The sequence below is a fragment of the Thermobia domestica genome, chromosome 9 (assembly GCF_964235325.1).
Source record: "Thermobia domestica chromosome 9, izTheDome1.hap1.1, whole genome shotgun sequence".
NCBI lineage: Eukaryota > Metazoa > Arthropoda > Insecta > Zygentoma > Lepismatidae > Thermobia > Thermobia domestica.
This window is the reverse complement of record NC_137462.1, coordinates 95,723,235-95,746,188: the sequence shown is the minus strand read 5'-3', so window position 1 is coordinate 95,746,188 and position 22,954 is coordinate 95,723,235. Positions and strand designations below refer to the sequence as shown.

At 35.4% G+C, this 22,954-nt stretch overlaps 1 protein-coding gene across 1 annotated transcript in view; it reads right to left on the bottom strand.

Annotated features, from left to right (window-relative positions):
- The window catches only part of LOC145660944 (multicopper oxidase 3-like), a 65,784-nt gene that overhangs the window by 9,281 nt on the left and 33,549 nt on the right, over positions 1 to 22,954 (bottom strand). The window contains exons 5-9 of the mRNA XM_081726385.1: positions 19,039 to 19,259; positions 16,909 to 17,113; positions 11,301 to 11,497; positions 7,016 to 7,214; positions 879 to 1,103 (exon numbers count right to left, since the gene is read on the bottom strand). Coding sequence (XP_081582511.1) covers positions 879 to 1,103; positions 7,016 to 7,214; positions 11,301 to 11,497; positions 16,909 to 17,113; positions 19,039 to 19,259 — 1,047 coding nt within the window. The remainder of the gene's footprint in view (positions 1 to 878; positions 1,104 to 7,015; positions 7,215 to 11,300; positions 11,498 to 16,908; positions 17,114 to 19,038; positions 19,260 to 22,954) is intronic.

Here is a 22,954-nt window from a genome sequence, read left to right as displayed (position 1 = left end):
CAAAATGTTAATTATATTCGCAATATACATTTTTAATTATCTAATGCATTTTCTTATCGTGAAAACAAATTGGATAATTGACTTTTTTTAATGCTGAGTTCTTCCATTTGTAGGTAAGTTTTGACGTATTTATCTCACATCACACTCACATAAAATTGTATAATTTGATTGTCTTTGACCAGGTTCCATGTATACTTGAAATAAGTAAACTGAAAAAAAATACACAACCAAAATTCTTCTAACCTAACCGTTTTTATTTACAAAGGACATTGGTAATTTATGTATATGGCTAAACTTACGAACTAATGCTATCAAAGTGTAGGGCTTTAAGTACACTATTGTATGGAAATGACTCTAGATGAAGCACACGGTCACTTTAGAAGGATATAAATCTTAGAACATTGTATTACACTTACTTGTTTTGTATTTTTGCATACGAACATTCTATATACACTGGTGTGCAAAACATTAGGGCGGAACAAATCAAGTAACATCAAATATTGCGTAGTCGGTGGAAATGAATGTGAAAGCAAGACGCTTCCCATATGTGCATACAAACGATGTTGCATGGCGTAACGCTAGCGTAACCATAGCATGGAACGTGTCTGCACCCCCAAAATGAAGCAGTTGAATGAAACGAATGAGACAGTGTGGGACTATATATCTATATCTATATCTATATCTACGTATCTATCTATCTATGAGTTCAAACATATAAATCATCTTAATAAATCATGTGCTCAGAAGCATGTTATCAAAATAAGGTATGAAATGTTCAGCTTCGTACTACCGCGAAATATTGTAGTGAACTTTATTTCTGTGGGGATTTAAAAATATAAATGTTCACTTGAGGCTCTCTACGCTCCATATTTACTCACGTGTGTTGACTAATATCACTTCTACTAAGGAGTTATAACTGAAACTCTGCATGTGAGTACAGTAACATCGTTTCTTTCCTTCACATCTACGTGGAACTTTGTCTTGATTACATATTTCACTTGTATCAACATCTTGTCCTTGCGTCAATAATGGCGATGAAGGCCTTGCAAAAGAAATGTTATTTCCCATGAAACTTGCTGATGGAGGGGCTGATGGATTAGCCTCTGGAATAATAAAGAAAATATTAATGTGAGCATTTGTTATAACTAATTAGTTTCTACGCATAAGCTACAAGGTGAAAATAGAGAGTGTTATTTATATTCGGAACCAGTTCTGTCAAAACTGTTGTAATTCAGTAAGCATCCCAATTATAAGTACTAGTTCAATATAAACTCGTGTGTTGAATAAAAGGGTCTAGGTCAAAACCCCCACAGCCAAAACCCCCACACTCAAGAAATGTCAAAACGCCCACACGATCGGTCATAACTCCCACACAAATGGACAAACCCCCAAACGCACGAACGGTCAAAACCCCTACAGCCAAAACCCCCACATTCAAGAAATGTCAAAACGCCCACACGATCGGTCAAAACTCCCACACATATGGACAAAACTCCCACACATTGCAATGGTCACAATCCCCACATAAATGGACAAAACCCCCACACAAATGGACAAAACTCCCACATGCAGAAATTGTCACAACTGCCACACAAATGGACACAAACCCCCACACAATCGGACAAATTCCCCACACTCTGAAAATATCGTGATTGCACGTCTTTGTTGCGGCTCTTTACGACGCCCATTTTAGTGTTTCTGTCATTACAAAACAGTGCAAGAAAAATAGTTGCAACATCAGTTTAAGTGGAATAAAAATGTAATTAAAAAGTACAAGGGCAAGACATGCAACCAGGATCATTTCAGAGTGTGGGAGATTTGACCGATTGTGTGGGGTTTTTGTCCATTTGTGTGGCAGTTGTGACAATTTCTACATGTGGGAGTTTTGTTCATTTGTGTGGGGGTTTTGTCCATTTATGTGGGGATTGTGACCGTTGATATGTGTGGCTGTTTTGTCGATTTGTGTGGGAGTTATGACCGTTGGAGGTTATGACCGATTACCAGTGTGGGGGTTTTGGCTGTGGGGGTTATGACCGTTCGTGTATTTGGGAGATTTGTCCATTTGTGTGGGGGTTATGACCGATCGTGTGGGCGTTTTGACATTTCTTGAGTGTGGGGGTTATGACCGTTCGTGATTTTGGGAGATTTGTCCATTTGTGTGGGGGTTATGACCGTTTGTGTGGGCGTTTTGACATTTCTTGAGTGTGGGGGTTTTGGCTGTGGGGGTTTTGACCGGTTCCCGAATAAAAACATATAATTCTGTGTTTATCATTTTCCTTCGTGTGCTTGGCATAGAATCACGGAATTTCATATTGGAATAATCAATATATAGTAGTCTTGAAGTTTCATTGCACTTTTGTGTAATTAAAAATTGAGTCATCGCCTTTATAATCATTCAAGTTAGATTTTGTTTGTCAAAAGGGAACCGGTCAAAACCCCCACAGCCAAAACCCCCACACTCAAGAAATGTCAAAACGCCCACACAAACGGTCATAACCCGCACACAAATGGACAAATCTCCCAAACGCACGAACGGTGAAAACCCCCACAGCCAAAACCCCCACACTCAAGAAATGTCAAAACGCCCACACAAACGGTCATAACCCCCACACAAATGGACAAATCTCCCAAATACACGAACGGTCATAACCCCCACAGCCAAAACCCCCACACTGATAGTCGGTCATAACCTCCAACGGTCATAACTCCCACACAAGTGGACAAAACAGCCACACATAGCAACGGTCACAATCCCCACATAAATGGACAAAACCCCCACACAAATGGACAGAACTCCCACATGCAGAAATAATCACAACTGCCACACAAATTGACAAAACCCCCATACTGATGTATTGCCCTTGTACTTTTTAATAACATCTTTTATTCCAATTAAACTGATGTTGCAACTATTCTTCTTGGGCGTCATAAAGAGCCGCAACAAAGACGTGAAATGACGATCATTTCAAAGTGTGGGGGATTTGTCCGATTTTGTGGGAGTTTTGTCCATTTATGTGGGGATTATGACCGTTGCTATGTGTGGCTGTTTGTCCATTTGTGTGGGGGTTTTGACCGATTGAGTGGGCGTTTTGACATTTCTTGAGTGTGGGGGTTTTGGCTGTGGGGGTTTTGACCGTTCGTGCGTTTGGGAGATTTGTCCATTTGTGTGGGGGTTATGACCGATCGTGTGGGCGTTTTGACATTTCTTGAGTGTGGGGGTTTTTGCTGTGGGGGTTTTGACCGTTCGTGCGTTTGGGAGATTTGTCCATTTGTGTGGGGGTTATGACCGTTTGTGTGGGTGTTTTGACATTTCTTGAGTGTGGGGGTTTTGGCTGTGGGGGTTTTGACCTAGACCCGGTCAAAATTACCGTCATGCGCTCTCTCTTCCTTACCTATTATATCCTTCCTAATTTTGTAATAATGTACCAATGATTTAACGTCTGAGTTTCGATATGCTGAAATTCAACCGTTACCCTCAATTCGCTATTTATCGTGAACAAATAACAAAAGCAATGAAAACATATGTAGTAGAAATATGCGTCTGCAATAGTGACCCATACTTCACAGAAGTAGACCCATCGCTAGAGTATAGCACCGAATTCCGTAAATACAGAAATCAGAACTGCAAATAGAATTTCTTCCAGAAAGTTTGTCCGATGGAGCAAAGTGAAAATGTTAGGGGATTCCTCTGAAGCATGTTTTCCTAAAGTACATTTCATGTACAAGACTACATATTATTACAATATAATATATCTTAGTCCCGTAGAAGCTCAGTGACTTCCAGAATCATGCCTGAAAGGAACACTGCAATTGTAAAGATAGACCACAGACTGTTAATTGCAAAGATTGCAAAGATAGGAAGTTTTAGGAAAAAGCTTAGAAAATGTGAACATTGAAATATTCGATGTCGATATACTAAAAATTTAAAACATGAACATGAAATTCAGGTTAGGACTCACAACAAGTTCAATAGTTTTCGAAATCTCAGAGAATGAAGCAATGAAGTCTCTCATGACACGGTAAGACTAAACACCGGTAACGTTGCGATACCGTGAAGAAAACAGTTGAAGACAATAGAGGATATGCAGACGATTAGGATAGAAATCGTGGTTTGACGGAAGAGTGGAAAGATTTAACGGACCAGAGAAAACAGACCACTTGAAATATTGCACCATGTTAAAGATTTTAAGAATAAAATTTCTAGTATTTTAAGGCAAAAATAGAACAGAATATTAAAGAAAGGAGAAAATGAGGAAAGAGTATCAAAATAAATTAATACATGAGCTAGTGAAAGCTACAATGCTGTAAGTCACTTTACGAAAACGAATGGCATACACTAAGACTAGAACTAGATAAGTCAATCTCTTAACAGAAAATATCAAGTAAATCAGAGCTTCATTTCGAGAGATGGCAGATTCCAAAAGATGACTGTGAAAGTTCTAGTGGTAACGAATACAGCTGCTTTTTTTTTTAATCAATACAGAAGTATTAGGTATACAAGAAGTTACGATTTATACCACTGTAACTTTCTCATCCAACTACATCAGAGAATCATCCAAAGAAGTAATTAAACTGGTTCAGGAAAGAGTATCAACACATATTGAATATAACATAGAATTGATGTGCAAATACCCCGGTAAATTCAGGAAATACTTTCGATTGATAGAAAATATATTACGACGAGCTGCTAAATATTAAAGAAAATGTAAAGGAAAGAGCAATGGAACCGAAATTGCCCCTCTCTGAGATCGAAACATCTATAGAAAGTTAAACATTTAATGAACCGTTCTCAACAGACTTCATTCTAGATTTTCATACTAATGGAAGTGTTTCCCTTAACTAAAACAAGTGTAGAGACAAATTGTGGAATCTAACATATATGAAAGAAAACTATTCTAAGGTAGTATATCATAGTGCCGGTATTTTGGAAATAGTACTTAAAAATTAATGCCATTAACTATGATGGAATTTCCTTACTCCAAACCCAACATAAAATCATATGTCTGTATTACGTTGACTTCTTGCGTTGATAAACTAATTCTACGTTGGGCGATATACAAATCCACTCATACAGATATTCTATATTTGACAAATATTAGGAAAGAAATTAAAGTTTGGTGATATTGTTAGACTGGGAAAAAGAGAAAATCGTTACACCATAGAGGAATTTAAAAACCCAAAGAAGATTTTGTGATTAGGGAAAGCCTGTCTTAGTGAAATTAAAAACAGCTATCGGAAATGTTGATACGCCTTATTAATATTACTTAAAGATCGTCATTCGTTTTAATTGTAATTTTTTCGCTTTAGAATTCGCGAGGAGAAGAGACAAACAATTGAAAAAGGACTAACTTTAAATTATCCTTGCCAGTTTACCAAATAGATGTTGTGAATGATGCAGGCTTGTCAGAAGATAATGCATGATTGGTGAAAGAAGATACCAATATTAATTTTATAATATGTAAAAAATCACTATAGTTAAAATATAGAGTGACAATTAGAAATCAATTTAATTGAGATGACAGAAGAATTGCAATCAAGAGTGTAAATATGAGAAATTCAACACCCTCAAATACAGGTTACATCATGTAAGAACAAAGTTGCAGAAAAAGTTAGAAGTAGATTGATGTTTTCTTTTAAATCAATATTAATACGCAATATAAAAATATTATCATTGTTGACAATACTGAAGAAGGGGACATTTAAAATCTCTGAGCATAATATTGCACTTAGAAATCTATGAATGTAAAAAATATCCATTAAAATAATATGAACAACAGGTAAGTACAAGGGTAGCCAGAGAGACTTAGGGACTTGATGGTGCAAAAAGAGATAAAAATGGAAGAATGATGAAACATATATAAAGCTGAAGTGAACAAATATACGCTTGTAGCTCGATAGTTTTCAAATCATTTATCAAACGCCTGAAATGGGTGCAGAATAACTTGTGTGAGAAATTCACACGCACTTGAACATATATAAATATATTTCTAAAAGGAAAGCTCTTGAGTAAAATATGTCTTGGTAGACCTGAAAGAAAATTGGAAGATAAAGCAAGATCTTTTGGAAGTATGTGTTCCAATCTCGATAGGATGGGCATACTTTAGATTCAGTGATGATTAACCTAGGAAATACCTTACTTGAATAAAAGAATGGAACGTAACTTATACTTCTAGGTGAGGTTTTATTTTGTTTATCATGTTATCGTTTTACGTAATGCAGTTTACATAATAGTGATTACAGTTGACTCTAAATTTGTGGTATTTATAGTTGTTGGCATTTTATTTCTTGAAGTGTTCATAGATGAGGAAGTAAGTAAGTGAAATTTAACAAAATGTATGATATGCTTTCATGAACCAGCCGATACTTTCAGCGGAGCGTTTAAAAACAGAAAATTTCTTAGTGTGTACGAGTATATGTCTACATTTATCCATTTCAATTTCATCCTATAAGTTCACTTCATAATACTTCCAAAACATAATTTGTTGTTGGAAGTAATGTAATTACTAATATATTTTCTTTCCATTGCCATCAATAATATTGTTGTATATTACCTTAAGTTTAACATGTCTACTTACTGGCCTAAATGTCTTATTGTATAAATCAAATCCATATAAATGTCACACACAAACTATCACTAAGTCAGAGAAGAACAACAACATGGATTCAAATGCTTTGAGTTTTCAACTTACGTTTTACGCATCTGTTTAGTAAACGCACTACTCGTATTTTACGTTGCACTAATCTAGTGCTTAATATTTCTACTAATCTTAAATCATACCCAGTATAAATAGTACAAGGAAAGAACGTAAATGTTAACTTTGGTAAACTACATAATTACAGTTTCATGCATTCGGCAAGTAACAAACATATAATCTTTACAAAACTTGTGAAACCGGAAGAAACGTTAATGTAAGATAAATGTGGTGTTTATGAAACTAAGAATCTAGATGCTTACAGTCCATAACACTAATCCTAAGATCATAAATTATCATTTAAATACATTTTGCCTACATACTTAAGTAAGTATCGTATTGTCCTTGTTGGAATAACTCATCTGTTTCAAATGCGTAGAATCCAATGGGCAAGTAGAATTTTGTATCTGCTTTGCTGCCCTTTTTACGACTTGAGGTACCTCCATATCTCAAATCAGAAACACAAACACTGTTTTTACTTTTGTTTGGATCACTGCAATCTACGCCAAAATCATTCATTATCTGTAAAACAACAGGTAGGTTATTTAAAAAAAGGAAAATAGAAGAGAGAATTGTGTTTCTTGTATAAAAAAGTTTAGTGAAGTGTGTAGCGATAATCTGTATAAATATGTAAATGTTGTTATGGACAATGGTCGTTTAAGGAAGATAATATTTTCTTTTATGGTCGGACCTGCAAATTTATGTATTTAGTTGTGTGGATAGACAGATTTCTAAGGTAAAAATGAAAAGTTTTTGTAAAATACGCACGTTTAAATTTATTTTATTTTGTATGTTATCACTAAACATTCTTTGATTGGGTGATTCACATCTTAAGTAGTTAAATAATCATATATATATATATATATATATATATATATATATATATATATATATATATATATATATATATATATATATTCTGACAAACTTAGGGGGCAAATATGTAACTAACTGTCAAAACAAAATACTTGAAGTTGGAATAAATGTTACGAGTGTAATTGAAGTTACCATAAATATGCTCAGGTTATTTTAACTCATGGTTATATATTATGTACCCGGTGTAGTAATTCCCGAGTAGGTAGAACTGCATTTTATACTTTGATTTTATGTAGATATGTTGTCCATTTAATATCGCTGGTAACGAAGGTTGCAAAATACCTATAAGTAACTTTAAATTTAATTTAAAAATTTCAAAAGATCTTGCGTAATAAAATTTGACGGATGGACGCCATGTTGATTGTTTACATTGTCGTGGGTGTGTGCAAGCGCATGTAGCGGAAGTTGTATTTCTCGAGTGTAGCAGAATACTTAAACTGGTAAATAGTTCGTTGCTTCATGCAGAAAACCATAAAGCATTAATTGCTTTCCGTTGAATTGTTTAATATTAAATGGGAATTCGTGTTGTGATGTATGAGATCTTTATTTCTTTAAAATAATTTTTAAAGTGTAGTTGCATTCAGTACTTGAAGTGGCTTTATCGTATGTATATGTGGCCAGTGATCCAGCTTATCAACATATTAATCAGAAATCTGTTAAGTAGGAAAGAACATTTCAGAACTATTTAGTGTGACGAGTAGGCGTGGTAAATTGAGATCGAAAATTGCAAGTCGGATTCTTATGCATATTCCTGTTTGTGACGAGTGCGAATTCAGTGACTATAGGCTTGTGGAAATAACAGCTGATAGAGAAGGAACTCTAACATTATTACAAAGTCATGAAGTGCTTCCACTAGGAAAATTATTTAAATCAAGTGTTAAGGAAGCTGTTTTCTTAAAAGAAAGAATGGATTTCACTGCCAGAATATGCACTATAATACTTAGTGTAGGATCAGAGTGCTTTAGTATAAGTAATAGTAGTAGTAGTTGTTGTTGTTCTTGCTGTAGAAGTAGTAATAAAAGCGGGTTTGAAGCCCCGCAGGGGTTGGTTGGGTTTTGTTCTCGTCATAAGTAGAAGTAGTAGTAGTAGCAGTAGTATTAATGGTAGTAGTTGGACACAGGACCGTATACAGGGGTTTCTAGGGGGCCAGATCCCCCTAAAATTTTCACGGTAAGCTTGCAAATGAACTATAATATGGTAATGATCTACAATATGGTTGGATCGGCCCCCTAACTTCAGCCCCCCCCCTAAATTTTTGGGCTGGCTAACGGCCTGGTTGGATATTTCTCCCATTCTCATCCTCACGGTAGATTGGGATCGAACTTCGACTTAATGAGCATCGAGAGTGCGTCAATTAACCTCACTGTTCCCATAAACTTTGGGTACGACTATGCTATCGGTTGTTCTAGATTATTTTTAACTCACACCCTTCCAACTTCCCCCGGTGCTAGGGATATTTTTCGCAAATTTTAAGTCATATATGTATGTCCACTTGTTTTTAAAAATGAGTTTACAAACCGAGTTTCATCTTCGTAACACAAAGAGCTCCTAAGATACTCAATTATTGATAAAACATCTCAAATCACTTCTTCCGCTTTGAACTCTGTTGTTCTTCCTTAGAGTACAAATGAAAAAATTCTAAATCTCTTCCAAACTTCGATCTCTTCGATACAGTTCTTCAACTATATGCTAAGCAATTGGTGTCGATTTGTATACCACAGAAACTAATAAACAAACAGTTTTGTATAAAAAGTAAAGGATCTCTTTGCTCTTTAGTCCCGTTCAATCCTTTTAGAATATACATAAGACAATTTTAAATAGCCTGCTGTCTCTTTCAGACTATGGTATATTCGTTAGTTAATTAGAAGTATGTCAGACAAAAGACTCGGATTAATGTAACGAACAAGAAAGAAAACAAACATTCATTTTTATACAGGACAGCTGACATAGTTTGGAAGGAGGTTCCGGACACCAAGATAATAAATACTTCATAAGAACTTATACGAGAAAGTGCTTAGTTTCATAGTTAGGGTTACCGAAAAGTGTGGAAAAATACACAGCAACACGCGTTATTATGAACACCAGAATGCGTGGAGTGATGGTCGATATCAAGATAAAGGAAGTCATATATGTGCCATCCAAAAATGTATATTTGTGCAGCGTTCAATGTACGTGAAAGGAATTCAGTACAGGCCAAAATTTGCAGACATACTCCCAGCAGAGTTGTAACATTTGCTCTGATTTGAGAATGGGTCCAGAGTAAGGAAAAGGCAAGTCTTGAAAGCAGCGAAAATATCATGTGATTGCGGGAGTCTAGATATTAGAAGAAGCAGCTCCGCGGTTTTTTGTGTTCGAGATAACGTGTGCTGGGAGTGCATTTTTTCAGGACCATTTCACGTTTTGTCTACACTATAAATGTGAAATAACACATCATACTATATGTTATTCCGAACCCAAGAGCCAGAAAGCTGGCGTTCCTATTACTTTACACACTCAGCATGTGTTTCCATTCTAGCGACAATTGCTTAAGTGTTATCGACTTAGTCATTCGAGTAATATTGTGTAACAAATGTATACAATAAATTGAACATTGTACAGTTTCACGCTATGAAACACCGTACATTCACAAACTTGCTTTTCGAATTTTCCATCATATTCAATTTCTCTTGTAATCATTATTTCATGAATAATCAGCCTGTGTTCATCAGTTGAAGACATAAAGTTCACTGTAATAGCAACATGAAGCAAAATTATGCTTTTTAAAAATAGCATTGATTTTCGTTTTGCAGTGTGAAACTATGGTAGACTTCCAAAATATGCGAATTCAATAATGAAATTAGAAGCAATGCATACATAAATTCTGTTTGCTGTAGAAGAATAACATCAAAGACAAAATCTGTTGCTCGAACGCTAAATCCATATCAAAAATCAGACTCGGAATCTTCTGTTCTTTGTGCCCTACTGAGATAAATATTGAAACTGCAAGTAGTAGTCAATTTTTTATCACTTTTGGTTTTAGTAGAAAGATAATGGTGAAGATAGTTCCTTTTCATTTAGACGGTAAATCTATTAAGGAAAAAAGCCGCTTGCCGCTATATGTTACTATATTTACTCGTGACGATCCACGTCTAATCCGTAGATTGTTAAATTTTAGGTTGAATTGAAGTTAACTGAGGAGATGGAAACTATTCTTGGAATGTTGAATATATTTCTAAAACCGCTTGACGCAACCTGCTATCGTTGTATTTCCATTGTGATCGGTGTTGAAATCATAAATGGTTATTTTCTACCACTTCCGATTTGAATAGACGGTTATCGGAGTATATAGAACCTATTGTTTGGATACTCGATTCATTAGACAAATCTACTTCTCGATATAACTTCTCGTTTTTGCTCTGGTCCAGTTGTCAAACAAATGAGCGGACAGGCCGACATATTAACAAACCTGTCATATAAGACTTTTGATACTTGTACATAGCATAGTTTGGAAGTTCAGTGTTCAATAATATCCACTCTTAGCAATAACGGCTTCAACAACCACAAATTACTTTTAATTTTCGCAACTGTGCGTACTGTGCATATGAACTTGATAATGTAAATCATTGTTAAACATTTTTCTACGAATGAGATTCATAGAAAGGAGCTGTCACTGTGTCACTTTCATAATTTCGCCTTCATTAAAGAGACACTTAGAAAAGAGACGTTACAACAATTTACATTTGTTTAACTTACCACTCCCTGATCAAAACTGTTATCATAAGTTGGAGGATTTGATAATTCCTTTTCTCTTAAATTTCCTGGCTTGTAGCGCAGTATAGCCAACTGATTAGGGAAATTCTCCTGCGTGCACTCAGCAACTCCTTTCAACTGAATCCAATAAGCTCCTCCAGCATCATCTTTCGTTTCCACCACAAAATCGTATCTTTCACCTGTGAAGTAACAATCTATTATGATAATACAAATAAGTATTGAGGGAACAAAATTATACCTTTATCAAATATTAGAACCTTAGCGGCGAGTAATAATAATACACTTACTGGCAAGAAATAGAAACACTAAGAAGGAATCGTTCGATTTCACTGCAATTCGATTGATATGTAGTTTTATGGTACGTTTCTAAATGATTAGAGTTAAAAAAGATTTGAAACACGCCGAATGATGACCACATATAGTAATGCTAGCAATAAGGAATTCAATTCTGGTTAAACCAATCAGTTTTAAAGGGTGAGAGAGGGAGCCAATGTGATGAAGGAAGGTGAAGAAATACACGTTATGCCTGTCTTCCGCAATAGACAGCATTACTAGTATTAAATAGAGTACAAAATGGGTCGCATCGTGGGATTGCACGAGGTCGACTGGGCGTTTTGTGAGATTGTCAAGCATTACTAAAGCAAACGCCAAAAATATTGGCGAGTTGCGCGCGCAACAAAAAGTGGGTGGAGAGAGCAACAGCCAACTAGCAACTTACGCACTTTCCACTTTTACATTTGTCTTGCTCAGTCACTGTCAAGTGTTTCGCGCGCGTTTGGAAGTTTGCTGCATTTAGATTACTTCATATTTTAATTTCTGTGATTTGTGATTCCGTGTGACTGCTTGTGTATTAAATTTGTGTTTGCTTTACCTTCATTAATATGTAGGTATTAATGCTTTATGTGTGGAGTTAGTGGTTACTTGAAATACATTATGGATGAGCTTCCCGGTCTGCCAACTGTGTGTGTGTAACGCCGAAAAAAGACACCTGATCATCGGAAAATCTCGAAGAAAATTGTAGATAATGTTTATAATTGGTTTAAGAAGTTATCTGATGAGAATGTAAGAAGAAATATTGATTGGTCAAAATGTCAAGAACTGACAGCTGAAGCCTGTGGAATAGGGTTAAGAACCATTCAACGAATAAACTGTGAAATTAAACGTGATGGACATTTTTATTCTGCTAAGAAAAGAAAATACAAGTCTAAAAAACCGCCACAAAGCTTGATGACTTTGAAAAGGATGTCGTGAGAAGAAGTGCTCACGAAATATACGACAGAAGTGAGTTTCCTACCGCCGATAAGCTTCGTATTCGCTTTCAACAAAAGATAAACTTTTCAGGGTCGTTGACATCTATGTACCGAATGTTGTACAAGTTAGGGTTTAAGTATAAGAAGTGCAACGATGGTCGACGTTTCGTAGTGGAAAGAAGTGATATTGTGGCACAGGGCTATATTTCTTCGAAAGATGCACGATCTTCGTCAAAACCAAGGTACACGACCTAGGATTTATTTGAATGAGACATGGATTAACCAGACTCATACCAAAGCTCACATTTGGCAAACAAGTGACAGAAGAGGTGGACTTAAAATCCCAGTTGGAAAAGGTGGTATGCTAGTCATTTGTCACGCTGGAAGGGCTAAATTTAGATTTATTGATAGTTCTAAATTGCTTTTTAGGGTCAGAAAGGGAGATAAAGGAGATTACCACAGCGAAATGAACACGGCAATTTTTAAACATGTTTTTTACAACTATTGAATAGTTTCGAAGAGGGTTGTATCATTATAATAGACAATGCAAAATATCATTCAACGCTAACTGAAAAAAATCCTTGCACATCAACCAACAAACCAGAGATCATCCTGTGGCTAAAAAAACGAAAGATCTTCCCCTCAGATAAAGAAACAAGGGCCGAGCTGTTTTTGAATGTCCGCGGCAATGCGCCAGAGAAAACATGAGCTCGACGAAATCGCTCTCCAGCATGGTCACGAAGTTATCAGATTTCCTCCTTACCACTGTCAATATAACCCTGTTGACCTGATTTGAGCAAAAGTAAAGGGAGAAGTAGTAGAGCGAAACAAGACATTTAAATTAGCTGACGTAGAGATAATAACTCACGACGTTTGACAAGAAGCGATTAGGAGACACGCGTAGCCCACGCGGAAAAGTTACAAGAGGACAATTATCTACGTGAATGTCAAGGGATAGAATTCTTCAACCAATTGTTATCAACTTAAATGATGACAGCAGTAGCAGTGACGACAGCTCCTCGCACTTTGCCCATGAAGAAGACGAGACAAGTGACTTTGAAGACTAAGGAATTCGGTAAGTCTTGACTTCAAATATTTTAAACTTCTTTGTTTTCGGTTGCTTCGTTACAATAAAGTGAACTATCTAGCGTTCACGGGTGTTACTGAAAGAAAGACTAAAAACTTTAGTCAGAGTGACCGATTATTCAAAATATACTAAGTACTAATGGAGTAGAAGGGAAGCGGTCTTCCGCGCTCGATTACTCAAAATATTTATACTGATAATGTAATGTGGCAAACTATCTCATCAAATGTGTGAACCTGAATAGAGTACTTTGTTTGGAGATAAGAAAAATAACGACTAGATGTTTAATTTATTCAAGATTTGAGCATTAAATGTCACTGTATTCTTAGGTTAATTTACATAATGTTGAAGATTGGTTACGCAGAACGCAGACTTTGAGCTGTGTCTAGGTAAACGGCTGTCGTCTGCTTACTCCTGCAACAGGAGGGGAAGGAGATGGCACATGACAAGGAAGAGTTGACAACAGCAAGCTGTAAGGTGCGCGTGCAACCCGCCTATATTTTTGGCGTTTGCTTTATATTCTTTCGACACGAACGTAAAAGTACCAACGTACGACGTGAAGGTTCCGATCGATTATGAGGCAGGGGAATCGTCGCATTGTACATGAAGCATAATGTAAGTCTGGAATGTCTGTGTCTACCATCCGGGTGCAAGCAGTGGACTTTGTGTCATTGTGCACTATTCCTGGATAATAGGCATCAGCTAGATTACGGGTGCACCGTCCCTTGTGCAGGTTGCAAATAATGCAAGCGGATAAACGACAGCGTGGAGAGAGGTCACACTCGCCAGGGTGGAATCTTCATGAATGGTAACGGGTTTTGTTCAGTGATGATTCTAGATTGTACCTAACTATAGATGAACATCTTTGGAGGAAAGATCACCGGTCAATATTGTGGAACGTTACACCGGCGTCTCCTCTGGCAGCATGACATGCAAGCCATCGTGTATGACTTTTGGTCATGTCTCGTTGTAATTCGCGGATCGTTGAGGACACAGTGCTACGTGGGCAAGATCCAGTATTTGCACGTGTTACTCTTCCTGCGAGAGAACGCTGGTAAATCTTTCAACAAGACTGCTCTGCTACTTTCAACAAGGCTACGGTCGTAAATGTCTGGAGTGTTTTCATCATGATAAGGATAATCTGTGACAACAAGATCCCTTGATCCCCTACCAGTTGAACACGTTTGGTATCAGCTGGGACGTCAACTTTCGAACCACTACTGATCTACAAGATCATGTAGTTCACTTACAGTAGCTATGAACTGACTTATGTAAGGAACTCTACGACTCTGTTTCTAGCCACATTAACCCATATATTTGTGCTAGTGAGGCCGCTACAATCTACTGATATACAACACGCATTACGCTAGTGCAACCAAATCCGTTGTTGGAATGGTTTCATGTAATTAGTACAATAAAGCTGTATGGGCTTGCAACCTATGGAGTTTTTTCCTGTACGATAACTCTGAGATCCGTTTAAATAAAACTGATACCAATTTATACCCGTATTACGCTACTCATTAAGAAATTACCAAGAAGACAGTACACAGTACGATAATTAGGTACTTGGTTAGATTTTGGTGTTTTGTTTTTCAGCACAGAAGGTGTATGAGACGTGAGCCTGTAGTTTAAAGTGGAATGATAAGTAATGTTTTCAGATTTCAAGACTCCTCCAGTAGGATTTAAATCCATAATTCTTTATGAATACACAAAGGTGTACGCACTAGCCACTGGAACTACGAATAATGCCAGTTATAAAATATAGTATAAACGTTTTGAGTAACTCTTAAACTTTATTCTTTAAGGTATAATCTTGTCCATTGATTACATATGTCTGAATCGGTGGACGTCCTTAAAGTAAACAAAATAATGTGATTGAGACGATAAATTGTGAAATAAAGGAATATGTCATCAGTTGTCAATAAGCTTTTGAGATTAATAAACTTAGTTTTAATTCTGTTGCAACCCATTATTTATTTATGTTCCGTACATGTGTAAAATAGGTTATGTTTAGCTGATTGCATATATTGTTGTTTATCTGTTCCTAACTTTGACACACGCATTTGTATAACAACATGTACTCTTATTAATAACACCCACACACATATACTTCTAACAATGATAAACGTACTCTTTACATTACACATAATCCTTATAATGACACACGTACTCGTAATAATGATACACAAACTCCTAGTAATGACACTTACACTCCAAATAATGACACCCACACTCCTAATAATGATACATAAAAATGACACATAAGCTATCGTCGATGACACGCTTACTACTAATAATGTCACGCGTACTCCTAATAATGTCACACGTGCTCTTGATAATGACACATACACTACTAACAATGACACGCGTGGTCTTAACATCGATACACATTTCTAATAATGACACACGTACTCCTAATAATAACCCAGAAACTTCTAATAATGACACACATGCTCCTAATAATGACACAGTACTCCTTTTGATAATACACTGCTAGTAATAACACGCTAGAATTCCTCATAATGACACACTACTAACAGAGACGCAGGTGTTCCTGACATTGACACAAATACTTCTAATAATGTCGCGTACTTCTAATAAAGACGTACGTATTCCTAGTAATGACATGCGTACACTTACTAATGGCATACTCACTCCTAACAATGACAAACCTACTCTTAATACTGACACACATACTCCTATTTATGACTCAAATACAGCTAAATATGACACCCAAACTTCTATTAATGACACCGTTACTATTAATAACGGCACGCGTACTCCTAACAATGACACACGTATTCTGAATAATACACACACATTACTAATAATGACACACGTGCTCTTAATATTGACACGCATACTCCTAATAGTGACATATGTACTCGTAATAATGACAATGCACTCTTAATAATGACGTTAATGCTCCTAACAATGACACACGTACACTTAACATTGACGCAAATACTCATAATAACGGCACACTTACTCTTAATAATAACACATACTAACAATGATGCACATGTTCTTAACATTAACACACATACACTCGTATTAACGACACACGTACACCTAATAATGGCACATAAACTCCTAATAATGACACACATATTCTAATAATCTCATAAGTATTCCTAATAATGATACATGCACTTCTAATGCTGGACCTCATACCATTGTAACCAATAATTTACTTCTGATTTTCGCTAAACTGCATCTAAAAAAATCCATTACTTAATAACGGTTAATGCGTTACCTGACATCGATACTAAAGTATCCACGTAGAAAGGCTGAATCGGTTGAGCATCAGACGCTATTAGGAGCATTCGATGTCCCTCTATTTGAAGTTGCTGAGGGCACGATAATGGACCTGAATTGATTAAGCGGAATCTATATTTTCTATTTGGCTCCACGTAGTACTCATGGAATGGAGAAGTAGTTAATTTTCCTGTTTTGGAATCCTGAAACAAACATTGTATTTATGTCCCAAATGTGGTTTCCAATAGGTGCGAAATCCATGGATATATCTATAATTAATTTGAAATATACTCTTAAACTTTTTTTTTAAGAAAATGAATATCAAGAAAACTTATTGCAAAGTGTTCGTTTAGATTAATAACAAAAGTTACTTTCATGTTAATTGTTCATGTTAATTGTTCCATGATTGTTATTTTTGTGCCAGAATCGTGAAAGGCTTCAATTATTACAGAAAATACAAATGGGAATATCCTGACTTAGAATTAGCGAGAAGATCAATGCTTCGCAGTGAGGACATTTCAGTGCTGGTGTCTAGTTTCCTCTCTCCATTTGCATTCTCCGATGTTGAAGAGAGGCAGTCAGTAAGTGACACCAGTGAAAGTGAATTTGGCGACGGAAAGGTGCGAAATGGACCGAATGATCTTATACGAGAACACGGTCTACCAAAACAGCAATCAGAACTTTTTTTGCATCTAGGTTGAAGAAAAAGAACTGTCTGAGCCCTGTAATAATTTATCGAACTAAAATAACAATATATCGAACGAGAGAGGCAGACTTTCCCAGACAATCCATGAACGATGAGGGCATAGTGTACTGTAACAACATTCCACAACTTCTTCTTCAATTACGATTTCCAGAATATCGGCCAGAAACTTAGTGACTCTTCGTAAACAGTTTCTCAAGAAGCTCCAAACGTGTGTTATTGCACAATGTCAACCGTAATGCATCTGTTCCTGTTGGATACTCGAAAAAACTTAAAGACGAGTATGCAAACCTTAAGCAGATCTTACAAATACTACCTTATCATGAACACGAGTGGTATATCTGTGTAGACCTTAAAATGGTAAATTTACTCTTATGACAGCAAAGTGGGTACACCAAATACTCTTGCTTTATCTGCATGTGAGGTAGTCGAGCTGGAGCAGGACATATGGCTATTAACAGAAAATATGTCAACAGGTGCAGGAAAAATCATTAACAAGCCGGAGTTGCCATGGACAGAATCATTCTCCCACCTTTAAATATCATGTCGGGAGTTACAAAACAAAATTTTCGGACTTTCCACAAGGATGACAATTGTTTCAAATACATTTATAAATCCTTCCAAGGTAAAAGTATAGGAAAACTAAAGACAGGAATATTTCATGGCCCTGACATCCGTAAGCTTATGCATAATACGAAATTTGTAACTGTCACGAACGATACGGAAGTCGCTGCATGGTACAGTTTCGTTTGTGCAGTGAAGTGCTTCGGGAACCATAGATTAAATAACTATAAGAAACTAGTTCAAAATATGCTTACAGCTTTCAGAAACATAGGTGCTAATATGAATATCAAGTTACATTACCTCCATAGTCATTTGGACAGATTTTCCGACAACTTTGTGGATTACGGTGAGGAACACACAGTGATCGGTTCCACAAAGACATAAAGGTGATGGAAGAAAGATATCAAGGCTGGTGGGACATTCATATGATGGATGATTATTGCGATTGTCCTACTGATGAACACAGACAAAAATCCAGCAAAATGAGCTTTTGTATGTGGTAAATTTAATCTTATGTTACGTGTCATCAGGAACAAATTTTTTCTCTCACTCTTCATAATCTATACATATTTCCACATGACGTAATGTTCTTTGACACAAATTAAATGTCATTTCACACTCACCTACGTGTTTTCATCACATGTCTTTTTATCGATTGCTTGTATTCCTATAGTGACTGTTCATGGAGATAAACTAGAGCCAATCTAGGACAACTGCTGTCATATTTGTAATTAGAATGACAAATCTAACCTAATTTCGGTGAAATTATTGCGGCCGCAAAAGTTGTGTTTACCAGTGTTATCGTTACGTTAATAATTCTGGTGTTTCTGCTTACAAACGTTTGTCTTAATTATAACTTACTTTGTACCTTCCCTTTCCATTAATTAGAAACGTCCTTGGTAGTTGATTTGGATCTCGTATCCTCCTTCCTGGATAATTATTAACACCCAATTCATGAATCCAATCTTGAATGTAAATATAATGTTCTGGCATATCAAAATCATATAAAGTACTTGAAGGATCATTGTTTGCTGTATCTCTAACAATTAGCGCTCCTGTAATCCCGTCAAGTCTCTGGAAACCTGTAGTTCAAAGGAACATATTTGTTAAAAATATTTTGGAGATATGTAAGACATTTAAAGTAAACACTTGAAGTCAAATTTTAAATTTCATTGTAATATTGTGTTAAACAGAGATAATGTTTCCCCATATCAAGCTTCTTCTTTTTCATCTTCTTTAGTTTTACAATATTATATTAAAGCACGTAAATAGAGAAAATTATTGGACTGTGATGAACATGACACATAAACATATTTCATAGAACTTTGGCTCTACCAATGATATATCTTCAATAGATGTTTTCGGAGAGTGTGTTTTAAGCAAACTTGACTTTTTAATTACGTGCTTCGGATAATAAATCTCAATAAGTGTATATTTCATATAGGTATGTACTGGAGAAAAGAATAAGCAAGTAGACAATTCAACCTGGATGGCTTCCCTATGTCTAGATGTTAAATCCTTTTCATTTTTCACGCCTATCTGATTGATTACTGATGGAATATGTCGTGTGTATAGTGGTGGGCAGTGAGAATATTCCCAGTGGGAAAGAAAATAAAAAAATGGGAATATTCCCAGGTTTTTTTCCCTGGCATATAAATTCCCGGGAAGGAATTCATCTCCATTTCTTTACTTTATCTTCCAAATTATAAGAACTATGTATCTAATTATTTTCATTTATTATTATTTACTTCTAGGTTTTAAATAATTTGGAGATTAGAAAAATAAAATTCTTTGACAGAAACTTAAATAACTAATAATATGATATTTTAAGTTGTATTTCCATTTGAACCAAAAAGTAGCAAAGTACTAATTTAAAAACGATGAAAAGGAACCAGTATGTAAAGTAATGCAGAAATTATGTAGAAATAGAGATGAAGTACTATCAATACACCGCAAACCACCGTTAGTAATAGACGTCGGTCTGTCTCCTGCCTCTGATTCAAATTTCTGAAAAGGTGCTCAGACTTCTCTTACATGTGAATTAACGCATGAAATTTCGAGAAATAGGTAGGAAGAAAGGTCGTTTGTTTCAATGTTACGTGCTAAATTATAAAACTAGGTCAGTGTCTTGCAAATATTGTGAACATAAATATGTATGCGCAAATGTGTCTTCTGAGACATGGTGAGACATATGCCTTCTGACAGTTTCCGAACCTAATTTGTTTATAACATAAAAAAAATTAATATGCTTATAATAACAATAGTATAGTCAAGTTTAGAAAATCCACTTACATATAAATTTAAACTGTTTAGCGGTGTAAAAGTTTGTGGACTTACTATACCATTTTTACCACATATTGACTTGAATAGAACATATTGTAAGTAAATATCCATTTATGCGTATTCTCTAAATATAATAAAATAATAATAAAATAACATAATGCAGTTCAGAATATACATTTCGAAGAATCCTCTGGACATAACAGTATTAATATATGGTGATAAAAAAAAGGAATTTACCTTTAAAATCATAATATAGTAATAGAATTCAATTTTCTTTGTGTTTGTACATAAATTCCCGGAACATTCCCATTTTTGGGAATCTTCCCGGGAATTTCCCCATCACTACGTGTGCATTCCTCATTAAATCTTATGTACTACTAGGGGTTCCTTTTGGGATTCCAAAACAATTTAGTATGGCAGATCTCTTAAATTAACGTGAATAGTGCGTAGACCTTTATATATTTTCTCTCCGATATGTACTGTACATGCGAAATATAAACATTGTTCCTTGGTGTACTGCTGATATGTATAGAAACATATAACAATTGTTTGAGGACGTTGGGGTCTCAAAGAAGTCGACGGTAAAGCTACTGTAATCAATCATTGTTTTTTGTAAATTTCTTTTGAACGTTGTGAGCAAATGAACAAAACTAAAAGTTCGTATTATACTCAAAGATAGCAGAATATAAATTGTCATGTACTTATATATATATATATATATATATATATATATATATATATATATATATATATATATATATATATATATATATATAGACAGGGTGTTTGGGATAGTAGAACTTTTGAACCTGAATGAATACAAATGATGGTTATACCAAATGAAGCCTTGTTCATGCATACATTTTTAAACTAGGAAACGATGATTGAAGTACACTGGGAACCACACAGTGTTGCCAGATGTAACCGAAGTTGTAAATCAATGTTTTTGCAAAACAAGCAAATTGACTCACAACTCATACTTATGGATGTTCTGTCGTTAATTTTTAGTTTGTTTAGTTGGAGTAGCTTGGAAACAATAGAGTAGAAGAAAGAAGTTTTCATTTCTACAAATAACTAATCGGATGAGGCCTATGTAAGGAGTAACTAGAGAAATCGTAGTTTTCATAAATTAACACTCTCAATTGGTAACCCTGCTGATGTTTCAGTGCATTAAATGGTGTCTTAGGAATCTGTCTACATTATGCAATTCATGAAAACAATGAAAAACAAACTTTGAAATTATCATGATAACATTTTTACTTACATGCACCCGGCAACACTGCTATTTATTTCTACGCTTCTATTTAAAGCAAGAGGCATACAAGAATAATTCTTGAACTATTCCAAGACCTGCGAACGAACTTTTGCAGTGCCATTGAGAACATTAACACTTCTAATCTTCGTAAACTTCCAGCCAACCTGGTGAAACGTGTGAACCAGTGTTTGAATCAAAACAGGGGACACTCGCAGCATCCGCTATGGAGCTGGTAATTCATTTCTGATAATAGCAGTGTTGCTGGGTGTATGTAAGTAAACGTTTTATCAAGATAATTTGAAAGTTTGCTTTCCATTGTTTTCAGGAATTGCATAATGTAGATAGATCCTTAATACACCTTTTGATGCACTGAAACATCAGCCAAGTTGCCAATTCAGAGTGTTAATTTATGAAAACTAAGATTCTCCTAGTTCCCCCTTCCAGAGGCCTCATCCGATTAGTTACCGTTGGAAATGATAAGTTCTTTTTTTCTGCTCCATAGTTTCCAAGCCACTCTAACTAAACCAACTGAAAATTAACGACATAACATCCATACGTATGAGTTATGAGTCAATTTACATGTTCTGCAAAAAAAATTGTTTTACACCTTCGGTTACATCTGCCAACACTGTGTGGTTCCTAGTGTACTTCAATCGCTGTTTCCTAGTTGAAAGATATATGCATAAACAGGGCTTCATTTTGGTATAACCATTATTCGTGTATCACTTCAGGTTCAAAAGTTCTACTATCCCAAACTCCGGGTTGCATTGTATATTAGACACCCTATATATATATATATATATATATATATATATATATATATATATATATATATATATATATATATATATATGTAAGTATACTGGCTTTATGAACTACTATATGGTCAAATATTTTGCTTCGTATGTTCATACTTTTTATTTTATTTTTTTTTTTTTAGCATCTGTTGTGTAAATTGATCTGAAAATTAAATCTTAAAGGAATTTCTATAAAATATTTCATGTGAAAGCCTATGTAACTTGCTTTAGTAGTCTACCTAACAAGGTTTAGACATAGGTAGACTCCGGACTATCCCCTCGCAACTACCCGCATAATTAAAAATGAATTGCATAATAAAAAGATGGATTATTTTTAGCGATGTACTTGATCTATAATCTAATATCATATACTATGTATATTTAAGTGTAGGGCTAGGGACATTGTGTTGAAAGAGGGATAAAACCGGAGAACAATCATCTA